Raw genomic sequence first — 13,247 nt, forward strand, 5'->3', positions numbered from 1 at the left:
AATTCTATGAATTTCTAAGCATTTCTTTACAGAAAAAAAAAAAACAAAACAAAAACTTCTTAAGTATTTGTGTTATAAAATGCACACACATATTGCTGGTAAGTTTCAAAGTAATTTCAATATGTAATTTTCATAAATTTAAACAGATGACATGAATATTTATGTTTGAAGGATAAAAACAGTCTCCTTTTCTAGAAAGGGCAAACAGTCCATTACGACTGCAATACACTGCCACCACTGCAATAATTCTTCTCACTGAAAGATATCAAAGGCATATTTTGAAGAAATTTTACAAAATATAACCACATTATATGTCTGTAATTAACACAGAAAAAGCTGTACATATGAAATACTTGCATTTAAATATGTAATGCTATAGGGTTGTATGAAATACTTCCAGTTGTGGTCTGCATTTGTTTCTGGGAAAACCAGAAAACAGAGTTTTTGAAAGCAGAAAACTACTACTGACAAGGCATGGGGTCTTTCCCACTGGCAGCCCTCCCAACTGTCTTTATCACCATACTGTCACTGCTTTTGCTGCTATGACCTGACCATTCCCACACAGTCCAAATCAGTCAGCCCCATTAGGCTCTGTGACTCAGGCCCAGGTTTGCCCAGTTCAAGTGCAAGTGCATAAAGGATGCTCAGAAGCTACAAGGTCAGTTGCCCCAGACTCCCTCTGTAATTAATAAAAAGAGGGCAAGTAATCTAAAATCTCAGGTCTTTCTGAGTCTCTGATTAATCATAAGTTATTAAATATGGACTTCAGATGTATAAGCTTTATACGGAGATTGGCCAGCACTAGGAGAGAGAAGAAAGCTCATCACTGACTGGACTCTGGAGTCCAGGCCTTGCTACTTCTAGAGAAGATCAAGAACAACTTGTGATGCCTCACTAATCTTGTTCAAATCGTTGACAAAGATCAGTGAGTTACATAAAGTAAAATGAACGATGAAATTACATTCTCAGACAATATTTATGCATTACTTCCGACTTGCTGCTGCTACTGATTTTTGAGGCATCAACAACTGGACCAGAATTCCAGGCTTCACATCCTTGGGATGTAAAATTTAATCGAAGGAACACATTTTTAAAAACAAACCCACGAAACCCAGTGATTAAAAGGCATATGTTGAAAAGGAAATCCAGGTGAAATGAATCTGGACAATATATTTTCATTACAAGAACATAGAAAGTTCAAAAGAAAGCAAACTCAAACATTTTTAAAAAGCTAGAAGTGTTCTCTAATGAAAAGAATGAAACATGAAATATTCTTGGATTCTAAGTAACCCTTGTTATCATTTGCCTTCATTTTCCTAGTGGATCTTCTAATAAAATATCTACCACAATGGGTATAAAGTTCAAAATTTGCTTTCAATATTGCTTTTATTCTAAGAGCTAGCTTTTCTGAACTCAGCAAGTTTGGTTTTTTTTTCATCATACAGTAAGTTTATCATCTCTGTGGTTAGCTGTTATGAATTTGCCCAGGATGTTGGCAGTCTTATAAAATACCAAGGCTTGTAAGTGTTTGACTTGATATTAAAATGACCTTTTTAACAAAGTCATAGGATATGTCTCCTTATATTAAAATACATTCTATTTTGACTATGATTAATGTGACCCCTGAATATAACAATTCTGGCCCCAAGGAATAGATAAGGGAGATTTTAAAAAGACTTTAAACGGAAGATTCTTTTATTCACTTCTTGTCATGAACCATGCTTCAAAATGCGTATCTGACAGAAACACAGTAAAAACAAGCACTTGGATAAAAACAATGCAGGAAAAACTGAGATTTATACCTACAGCTTTTCAACGGAACCCTCTGTTTATGAACCAAAAGCCTGAGTCCTGAGCTGAAATACATACTGGGTGCATGTATGAATCAAAATATATTACTACAAGACCATTCTAAATGACCTCTATATGAGGAGGTATCTGAGCCTTCAACAGAAATGTTTTTAATAAGAGAGAATAAATTTATTTTTCTTTCATTTTCAGTGACTATCAGGTTCTTCCTTGAGACAGTGTACTTTTTATTTTAATTACACTGTAGGTGAACACTAGCATTAATAAAACCTCAAGCAACCATGGAACTAATTAAGAGAAGAAAAGTAAAGTAGTATATTTGGTTAGCTTCCACTTAGTGACTGGAGCCATGCCTATTTTAATTAGTCAGACTCAAAATAAATCCTGAGGAAGAATTGTTTTCAGGTGCACAGGCAGCAAAGCTACAGAAGTCTTTTAACACACACAGTATTTCCATGTCTAAAAGTCTTTTGGACAGAGGGCAAAGAGAAAGATTGTGATCTACACACCATCACATACTCTTTTAATGACATACAGTATTTTCTTTCACAAAACTGTGCTCCTGAATAAGCAATCTCTGCAAGCTGTGTGATGGGAGTAATGTAACTTGTAAAGATGAGCACTGAGATCCACTTAAAAGCTGCCTTTGAAATAGTAATACGAGACTGTTTTTCCTAAACACGATTATAACCTGAATCTGCTTTTAACTCTCAAATGTATCAGATGTTAACAATATTAGCAGGACAGTATTTTAAGGAATCTAAGATTACCTGCAGATTGTCTAAGATGATGCGGAGCGACTGAACCTGACGTCGTACTGCTCCAGAGAATCTTTCATAAGTAGAAGCATCATACTCACTCATCTGAATCTCTTTCAATCTAGAGCAAAGAACAGGGAGCTCAGAACAGCTTTAGAAACAACCACATCAGCCTTTAGCATATATAAATTAGAAGCATGCTTACTTGGTAACACATACATTGAGACCACAGTGATCACAAACGAGGCAAATCAAAGAACTGGCAACCGCTTTTGTAAATTGTTCAAAAGATCACCAATGTCTACAAGGATTGCCTTACATCAAAACCTACTAAAATTACTCATCCCTTGGCTCTCTCCTAATCTGCTTTAAAGTTTGGGAAGTGAATCAGATGTTCTGAAAACTGTGATCGAATTTTATTGGCTTAGGTGTTGCTATATGTACATACACGAGTGCCTATCCATTACTTCACTGTCGGAGTATTTTAAGCGTATCGCGATCCACGCTCTAACACAAAGGTTAAGTACAGACATACTCTCAAACCTGCTGTTGAAGATTTACAGCCAGTCACTGTGTCTCCAATACCTATCTTGGTGCTTCATAAAATGAGGAAATCTTGAAACAAAGGAGCTTTAAATGTATGTCAGTAAAAATGTGCTCCCCTACAAAAAATGAGTCACGTCACTGAACTCTCTTTTGTCCAGACATATAACAAAGATCAACATCTGCACTATAAAAACTAACACAAGCAACCTTCCATAAGTTGTGTCTCCACTTAAAAGTTCTTTACTCTTTTCAACATCTGAGAAGATAGTCTTAAGATGGTGAAACTCACAATTGGAACATAATTACAGGGGTCTAACTGTGAAGTACGAGCTGAGGGACAGATGAATACGCTGGATTTATGCACTGCTCAATATTTTCAGTAACTCAGATTCATAGTAATGAGGCTGCAATCTTATATCTGCCCATCCAACCATCCTGACTGGACTCATATGACTTACCCAGTATGAGTTGACAGTCAGACTAGATGATCTTAGTGGCCTATTCCAACCTTTATTATACTATGACCCCATGATTCTATCCATCTGCAGCTTATTTCAAACATAAGCACTTCATAACAGCATAATCTCACTCAGACTGAAAATAAGGATTTTTAAATGAATTATAAATTATTAGCAAAGTACATATAGGCTAGCAATATACTGCATCTATCCAAGAGTAGTTGCTAACTCCATTCTACTGAAATGGGGTAATTTAAAATGTTTTCCACTAGCCGTATGATCTAGCTGGGAAAGCAATCAAAAGCATTCGGATTAAAATTCTCCCTACCAGACAATAACATATAAACAAAACAGTAAAATTTGCAGATCCCTTCATTTTTTTCTTTAGTCTAAGGACTCTAACCTTCTTATTCCTAACTTTTATCTCTTAGTTCCCACAGCTACCCAAGTGGTATAGAATAATAATCCATGTCAAATGTCGTTTCAGAAGAGACTACATCTATTGCTGGTACATGGTAGTTTACTGATTTTAGCAGGATATGAATTGTTATCTCATGTGCAGACACTCAGATTATACAGGACTCAGCTGCACTGCTCCCTCAACATGCAGCACTATGTAGGAATTTCCCCCCATCATGAACTTTGCAGAGCATCACAGAGCATCAAAGCATGTCATGTTTGCTTACACATAGATGTACACTATCTAAGAGCTATTTCTATTATGGAAAAACTGAAAGTGAATTTTGCAGAATGGAGACACAGAAAGACAGTTAAAAGTAGTCTTTCTTTGTGCACACCCCATAAAACACCAGTAAAAAAAGACAGACAAAACAAGCCACGTCTTCCCTCTGAGAGCAAACCCTGAACTGATTATTTTTAATTTAAATATCTGGATGTTGCTTGTGTAAATTAAGTAGCTATTGAAAAGTATTTTTCTTTTCTGAACCTTTTCCTGTGAAGTTCTGATATAATCAGTACACTTTCCTTGTCTTTATTAATCACTAATGCTCTAATGAATACATTAAATGCTTGAGGAAATCTAGTAATAAAAAAAGATTAAAACAGAAACTTGATCTGAATGCTGTAGATAAATTTAAATACAGTGGTTCCCATACAGAGTGTGCTTTGTGCTAAGACATCTATATTTACACAGCAGTTGAAGCAAATGGCAGTCTCCTTTCCTGTTACTTTTAGCACCCAAATTTGCCCCCTTGATTAGGAGTCACTGTTAACAGAGGCAAAATGTGAACTGACAAAGCTGCTTCTAAATTTATTTGCTCCAGTGTTTTAATCTCCCCAGTACTCTACTTTCAGACAGACATTCACACTGTAGTACGGCTTGGGTTGAAACATAAAGCTCACTTAGTATGACTGTCAGTGCACTTAGCTATTTTTATGATGGGTACCAGAGTCTGACTCGAAATTTCACGTGGTGGAAGAAATCTGAACCTCTGTGCATACTGAGAAATACTCTCTTCAGATCATAGAAACATAGATTCATAGAATGGCCTGGGTTGAAAAGGACCACAAAGATCATCTAGGTTCAATCTCTCTGCTATGTGCAGGGTCGCCAACCACCAGACCAGGCTGCCCAGAGCCACATCCAGCCTGGCCTTGAATGCCTCCAGGGATGGGGCATCCACAACCTCCTTGGGCAACCTGTTCCACTGTGTCACCACCTTCTGCGTGAAAAACAGAAGTTCACAGAACAGAATAGAAGTTCACAGAAACACCAAGCTTGGAAAAGACCTACAAGATCATCCAGTCCAACCATCCACCTATCACCAATTAGTTCTCACTAAACCATATCCCTCAACACAACGTCCAGTCGTTCCTTGAAAACCTCCAGGTTCAGTGACTCCACCACCTCCCTGGCCAGCCCATTCCAGTGCTTGACCACTCTTTCAGTATCTCCTAACGTCCAGCCTAAATCTCCCCTGGCACAGCTTGAAGCCATTCCCTCTAGTTCTGTCACCAGTTACACAAGAGAAGAGGCCGACCCCCAGCTCACTACAACCTCCCTTCAGGCAGTTATAGAGAGCAATAAGGTCTCCCCAGAGCCTCCTCTTCTCCAGACTGAACAATCCCAGCTCCTTCCACTGCTCCTCATAAGGCCTGTGCTCCAGACCCCTCACCAGCTTTGTTGCCCTTCTTTGAACCTGCTCCAGGGCCTCAATGTCTTTCTTGCAGTGAGGGGCCCAAAACTGGACGCAGTACTTGAGGTGCGGCCTCACCAGAGCTGAGTACAGGGGGACAATCACTTCCCTGTTCCTGCTGGCAACACCGATCCTGATGCAAGCCAGGATGCCATTGGCCTTCTTGGCCACCTGGGCTCATGTTCAGCTGAGCATTAATCAACACCCCCAAGTCCATTTCCTCAACTTCCTCCTAATATCTAACCTACTCAGTTAGTAAGTGCAGTTAATAAAGACAATTGTTGTTTTTTTGTTTTTCCTTAACGTTACCTCTGTTTAAAGGCTTTTTCACCCATCTCTCGAGCAGCTCTCTTAACTTCCTCAGGAACAGCATCCTTTTCAGCTTGAGATACTTGGTAAACCTTATGGCCAGCATCCAGACGATATGGCCCACCCTTGCCACCTAGCCCAGCAGTGTCTCTCCCACCTAGAATGGTTGAAAAAAAAAATAAGAATTGAAGAATAGGCATTCAATAATAAATAATAAAATATTTTCCTTCGAGCTTCCATTGTCATATCTATAGATGATATTCAGAAAAATTTCCCAATTCTGAAAATAAATATTTATTGCCAACAACGTTCAAAACCAAATAGTTATCATGGTACAGGAGAACCCCAATGGAATGTACCTTGTGTCTATAGTACTCTGAGAACAGATTAGTAACAGCTATCACCATGTATAAAGGGGACTGTGAATTAAGTATAGAACATATACTCAAAGCTCTCAGTCCTTAAAACAATTTATTCGGACTTTGTCTTTTCCCAAGACTGCTGTTTTACATTGCTTCCAAATCACTTTATCAAGTGATCACTACCATGTCCTCTAGAATTAGAAGGCACTTTTGCCTACTGTGTATGTCTACTACCTACGTCACCTAAAATTCTGCTGCCACAAAAGTCTAAGAGAATGGCAAGTGACTCAGGCCTCGCTTCTGTGGCTACAAGGTGCTGGTTCCCTATATGGGCAATGAAGAGAAAAAACTCAAAATGTCATTTAAGTGGAGATCTGCTATACAGAATTCAAGTCAGGCACTAGGCACTGCAACTACTTCTCATAGACAATAAAGGCACTGAGTAAAATAGCACTAAGCAGAGAGAGTGGGTTTGTATATGCCTACTTTCATCTGGTACAGCATCTTTTGCAAACATCCTTCCAAGATGCATAAAAAAAGTAATGAATGAAAACCTGTTCCACCAGCCCAAGTATTTCCACCAACATGAGGCATGTTGTCTGGATCCACTTTTCCATGTTTGGGGGAACTGACGTCCAAACCACTGTCCCTCTGAATGGTTATCTGTAAAATAAAAATAGAGCTGTAAATCTTTTTTATACCAAATAAAATCACTCTTACAACCCAATAACAATCTATTAGATCTTCCACTGTGATGCTGAGCCGCGCATTAGATCCACATCTGATCTAAGAGTGCCATCAAATTTAAACCATGCAGTGCATTCAGATGTTAATCATGCTACAAAAATAAGCATTTATTGATGATAGCTAATAGAATTTAAAATTCCACTGTAGACAGGACCATCCACAGTTGGAATGCCTCTTGCGGTACTGTCAATATCTGGCTGTATATTCACTTTACAAACTTCATGAACGCCCAACTGCAACTTCACATGCTCTACTGATGGGCAGATTGATTTTCTTTTCATGAACAGTGACTAAATAAATGGCTTGTTCCTCTCCCATTGTACTCATGTAATCCTTAACTTCCCAGTCATGACTACAGAAGTCTGTAGCGGTGAGTTTTCTACTGCAAATGCCCATCTAGTGACTACATGTTCCCACTGACTTACTGTAGAGCTGAAGACCCAACAGCTGTCAGATGTTTGGGACTGATTCACTTCAGGCTGAGGTTGGATTTAAATGGGTGAGTGAAGGTAAAAAAACTTCTCCCTGTTATGAACTCTGAGTCATGCAGCGAGTCAATGATTCACGTGTAAAATGCCCTTCAATTACTAATCTTTCATAACTTAATATCAGTTTACTATTATATGAAACTCAATGACATATAAAAGCAATGTCTTTAAATCTAAACCCTATAAATTAGTCTTCTTTTTGTGAACCATAATACATTCATCTTTCTGATGAATTCCTCAGTCCCAGTAATGACAATTTATTGTCTTCTCAGAAATTCACTGGCATTACAAAGATTTTCACCAAAACTGTACAGTATTTAATGCTTGAACTCACTGTCTTGCAGACTTAACTTAGCACTGGCATGAATTCCATACATGTTTTCAAACTGAAAACATGTGCTCTAACAACAGTGCCTTGGCAACTGTTCAAAATAGAATTTATTTCCTCTTTATGGTATAGATATTAATTCAAAGAGGTACAATACATCCTCTGTGAACCATGTCATTAGTGTAAAATCAAGATCTAATCTGTTAAATTACATTAATTTAACATTTGTATAGGAAGAAAGACACTTAACCACAACAATATGTTGCCTTTAGGGGCCTCTACTTTTTTTGGTTTAAGAAATTTCTTTGAAAATAAACAGCTTTTTCCCGTAAAACAGGTAGATTTCAGAACTATCAGAAACACCAAGGAAAACAAAAGTCACTGAATTTAGTTTATAGTAAAATCTGAAACCAAAACGATACTGTCAGCATCATGAATTAAAACAAAACATTCTGTAAAAAGAAAAAACAGGAGGATGGAAAACCCTTAGCATTTTCATTCTTCTGGATTCTTTATATAGAAACGCACTAAGATCTGCAAAAGGAAGCTCCAAACATAATGGGTGACCTAGATATAATATTCTGTTTTTGTCAAGTTTTTCTATTGAAAAAAATACTGAATACTACTTTCGAAATACAACTATCATTTAAATTAGCAGTGAAAAGTTCTTTATACAGAAATGCTTTGCTGCTCACATATATTTCACTTTTCAAGTTCATAGAATCATAGAATGGCCTGGATTGAAAAGGACCACAATGATCATCAAGTTTCAATCCCCTGCCAAGTGCAGGGTCGCCAACCACGAGACCAGGCTGCCCAGAGCCACATCCAGCCTGGCCTTGAATGCCTGCAGGGATGGGGCATCCACAACCTCCTTGGGCAACCTGTTCCAGTGTGTCACCACTCTCTGACTGAAAAAGTTCCTCCTAACATCTAACCTAAACCTCCTCTGTCCTAGCTTAAAACCATTCCCCCTTGTTCTATCACTATCAAACCATGTAAAAAGTCGTTTCCCCTCCTGTTTATATGCTTTCTTCAAGTACTGGAAGGCCACAATGAGGTCACCGTGGAGCCTTCTCTTCTCCAACCTAAACAAGTCCAGTTCCCTCAATCTTTCTACATAGGAGAGGTGCTCCAGCCCTCTGGATTTGATGATTTCTGGAGGTCCCTTCCAGCCCCTACAATTCTGTGATTCTGTGAATTCTTGACAATGGAACTGCTGGATAGGTATATTTAGGGGGAGGATCCAAAACTGTATTTTGAACCCAACAAACTGAAAGACGGCCGAAGAAAAATCTACCTTGTCTGGAGTAAGAAGAAAAACAAGAAAAACAACTATTTAAAATAGTGAACAGGCTCAAATATATTTAAGAAATCCACTGTATCTTTTCCAATCTAGCCTGACTGGAATGTCTAAACCTACTGAGATTTCCTGTTCTGACATTTTTTTCCCAACACATATATAATTTGCTTGCTCAAAAGCTGACCAGTTCCACCACGAGTACTTAACTTCTATCTTCATTGTAAGACTTCTATCAACTTTGTTTCTTTCAGCAGTTTTGACTAAGCTTTCCATTTTAAGAGAAACCTGTGCTTTACATGGTTTAAATGCACTGAAAGGCTTTATTCATTACTGTGAACATTTCATACAGCTGGGTGCATATCACTGCAGGTAAAACAACAGACAAATTCAGTCTAGTAGCCTTGCACTTCAACTATCAACTTCAACTATCAGGTGAGAGTCAGAGTAGAAATGCTGGAAAAGCAAGGACATTTTCTTTCCACGGCTTACTTTTGATTTCCAAAATAACCACTTCCAAAACATTGCAAGAATGTTTTAATTGTGCATTATCTGAGCTTTTTTATATATATTGGTGATTCTCGATCAGAGAATGAATGCACTTTTTCACTGCCTGTTTGGGCAGGTTCTTCCTCAAGAAGCAGAACTGCCATACAGGATACAAACGTGATTCTCATCTTACTCTCTAAAGCCCACATTCTTAATAATAACCAGTGATCTTTGGCTCTGGTTTACAATCTTTTATTTGAGATTACTTTGTGAATGGAGACTCTCTAGGTGTTCAAAAATCAATGTAGTAAATAAAACAAAACAAAACAAAAAATGTGTTAAGAACAGAAAGATTCTATTAGGAATAGGAATGAGTTTTTCTGCATAAGTAGTGGCATGAAGGAAGAAAGCAGTCGAAAGAATAGGAAGTGAAGAGAGAACAGCAAATGTCAAGAACTGTTGATGCTTTGACTTAGTTTCTGGTCTTGCCTCTTATAAGACATCCACTCACCCCTGACATCGGGGGTAGCAAGGCAGGAATAGAACTTAACACTCATTCTACATTGAATGAGAGATACAAGTTATCTTAACAACCCCCTCTATATCTTCCAATATACACAAAGGGATGCCCAAAAGCTTCACATTTTACTTGGATATCACTGGGGTTCTAGGAGCCAAATGAATAAGGCAAGCTGATTCAAACAAATTCATTTTGGAAACTAAGTAATCTTATCATCCTTCATATATTAATGTAAAGAACACAATTTAAGCCCAGAGAAAACAGCTACAGGATTCAATGCATTCTATAACACAATGAAACCAGGTGTTTCAATCTGTGTTCTATTTATGCCAAACTGATATTAAACATATACTGATGTATAATAGGGGTTACTATGAAGAGGAAGCAAAAGTTGTGTGCTTTTTCTAGACTTCAGCTGGTCAAACAAACTATGGTAAGGGAATTGATACTGTGTACTTAATAAATCCTAGTTATGTTCAGAAGTGGATCTGCCACTTAATGTGGGAATGAATTCTAGTTAACTTCAAGGGTAAATTATCTAATTTAATAAACTGCTGGAGATAAAGGCATCACTGGCATACATCACTAAATGCAAGGCTCAATTTTGATACTTCTATCATCTTTCAGTAAAAAACTTTTCAAGAATGGCAGAGCTCACCCAGACAAAACATGCGCTGACACTACAAGACACTGTCATAACTGTGGAAAGAAAGATGTTTGCAATAACCCAGTAACAAAACTGTGTAAATTATGGAGAGGCCTGCCAGTCTATTATTATAAGGGCTGCTCCAAAAATAATGTCTTCTATTTTATTATGTTGGTGCATGACATCAGAAGTGGATGTTGGTGAGATGACAGAAGAGGCTGAACTGTTCTGCCAGTATACCACATTGCTGTGTGACAGATGGCAGCTGAAGGGCAGTCTGGCACAATGGCATCTGACAAGCAAAGGTGTGACACTGAATTTCTCCACGAAAAAAATGGCAGCTTTTGACATTCCTCGACACTTACTGAACATTTATGGAGACCAAACAGTGAATGTGTGCACAATGAGGCGGTGTGTTCCAAGCAGTGGAGACATCAACATGAAAGGCAGGCCACTTTTCAGATGGCCATGCATACCTGTCACATCATAAAATGAACATCATCTTGATCAGCTCATCTGTATGGAACTGGCATATCAGAGAACTGTGTTAGATGCTGAATATCAGCTTCAGTGTGTTGGAAACAATGGTGGCAATGTTGGAATATCGCAAAGTTCATGCCAGGTTGGTCCCATGAATGCTCACACAGGAAGAGAAAGCACTGTATGCAAGTTTGTCAGAAACTACTGAACCAATACGAGGCTGAAGGTAGCAGTTTCTTGGATTGCATTGTCACTGGTGAGGAAATGTGGTGTCACCTCCATGAGCTGGAGTCAAAACAGCAGTCCAAGGAATGGCAACATGTGAATTCCCCACTGAAAAAAAGTTCAAGATGCAACCCTCAGAGGGTATAATACATTTTGCTGTCTTTTGGGATAAGGAAGGGGTGATCTTTATCAATTTTTTGGAACTCAACAATCAGCTGCTGCTACACTGCGATACTGACTAAGCTGAAGGCCAGAGAGGATAATCTTTCTCTTGCAACACAACAACACAAAGCTTCATATCAGTTTGATGACCATGGAACACACTGCCAATCTTGGTTGGACTGTCCTACCACACCCACCAGATTTGGTGCCTTCTAACCTCCATTTGTTCAGACTGATGAAAGATGGACTGTGTGGGCAATGTTTTCCCAGTAGTGATGCTGTCATAACATATGACAGCATACTGTCATACTGGGTCACCTCTGCTGGCGCAGTTTTACAAGCACAGCATTCAGGATCTTGTTCATCGCTGGTGAAAATGCAGAGCTAATGGTGGTGACTATATTGAAAATGAGTGCCTTGTAGCTGAGAATTTGCTCTATCAAATAGTGTTATTGTGCTCTTCGTTGTAGTTTCCATGGAAATAAAAAGGAGACATTACTTTCAAAGTGACCTATGTAAAACATTCTACATTTACATCAACTCTAACATACACATTGCTTTCACAATTACAGTACTTTCATTATGAGCTCACAATTCATTTTCTTTTGACAGCTTACAAATAAACCTACCACATGATATGAGTAAAACGGATCAAACTACCATCTTTAGCTTGAGCTGTTTTTGTATGAGTGAACTTAGCATTTTAGCACCACTGAACTGAAATGAAACTGAGAAAAAATATCTTTAAATAGAAGCTTAACACTCCAAAGACAGTTTCAAGTAGCCCAACTGTGCATTTCTGTGTCTCAGCAAGTGTTGGCTGCCCTCCGTTTGCTTGTGTCAAGAAAATAAACATAATACAAGAGGTAACAGCCAGTCTTCAGCAAGTCACATTTATATTTCTGATGGCAATAAAATAATTCTATTGTCTGACTTCTTGTGAGATATTTTCAGTGAACTGTTCAGTACATTGAGACTGAATATGTCTTAATGTTCTAATTTCTCTATTATGAACATGCTTATAATAGCATTTGTCCAATGTAGTCAGTAAAATATACTTAGCAAAGTCAACTGAGACGAGCATTTTAGTATGCCTATTTTTCAGTCATTCAATTTACAGAGTATTCATAACTTTGAAGACTGCCATCTTTTCACTCCTGCTTTTTAAATCCATACATCAGCTCCTTATTGTTCAAGCCTGTTAAAATAAACTGAAGTTTAAACTACCAGAAATTATCTTTATTGAAGAGACGGGGAAAAGATTAGGGAACCTCACCTCCTCTTTTCACACTTGAAATTCTCTCAGTTCCGGAGAGTTTCATGCAGGAGATAGACAGAATTAAGAACTCTTGCTATCTTTGATGCCCACAGCTCCATTATAGAATTGTATACGTGGCAGAGTCTCTAAAACAAGGGGTAGACCATGTACTTAAACTTAAGAGAAAGGCAGAAAAAGAAATCATG

General features: G+C 38.1%; 1 protein-coding gene across 3 annotated transcripts in view; it reads right to left on the reverse strand.

Annotated features, from left to right (window-relative positions):
- Positions 1-13,247, reverse strand: part of VWA8 (von Willebrand factor A domain containing 8) — a 181,048-nt gene that overhangs the window by 17,811 nt on the left and 149,990 nt on the right. For 2 of the 3 annotated variants that reach the window (XM_031615838.2, XM_090131297.1), the window contains exons 38-40: positions 6,953-7,061; positions 6,037-6,193; positions 2,580-2,688 (exon numbers count right to left, since the gene is read on the reverse strand). In XM_031615838.2, the coding sequence (XP_031471698.2) occupies positions 2,580-2,688; positions 6,037-6,193; positions 6,953-7,061 (375 nt within the window). The remainder of the gene's footprint in view (positions 1-2,579; positions 2,689-6,036; positions 6,194-6,952; positions 7,062-13,247) is intronic. The other variant, XR_016461609.1, reaches the window with a different exon arrangement.

This window comes from Phasianus colchicus, chromosome 1 (assembly GCF_987193195.1).
Source record: "Phasianus colchicus chromosome 1, bPhaCol1.hap1.1, whole genome shotgun sequence".
NCBI classification, from domain to species: domain Eukaryota; kingdom Metazoa; phylum Chordata; class Aves; order Galliformes; family Phasianidae; genus Phasianus; species Phasianus colchicus.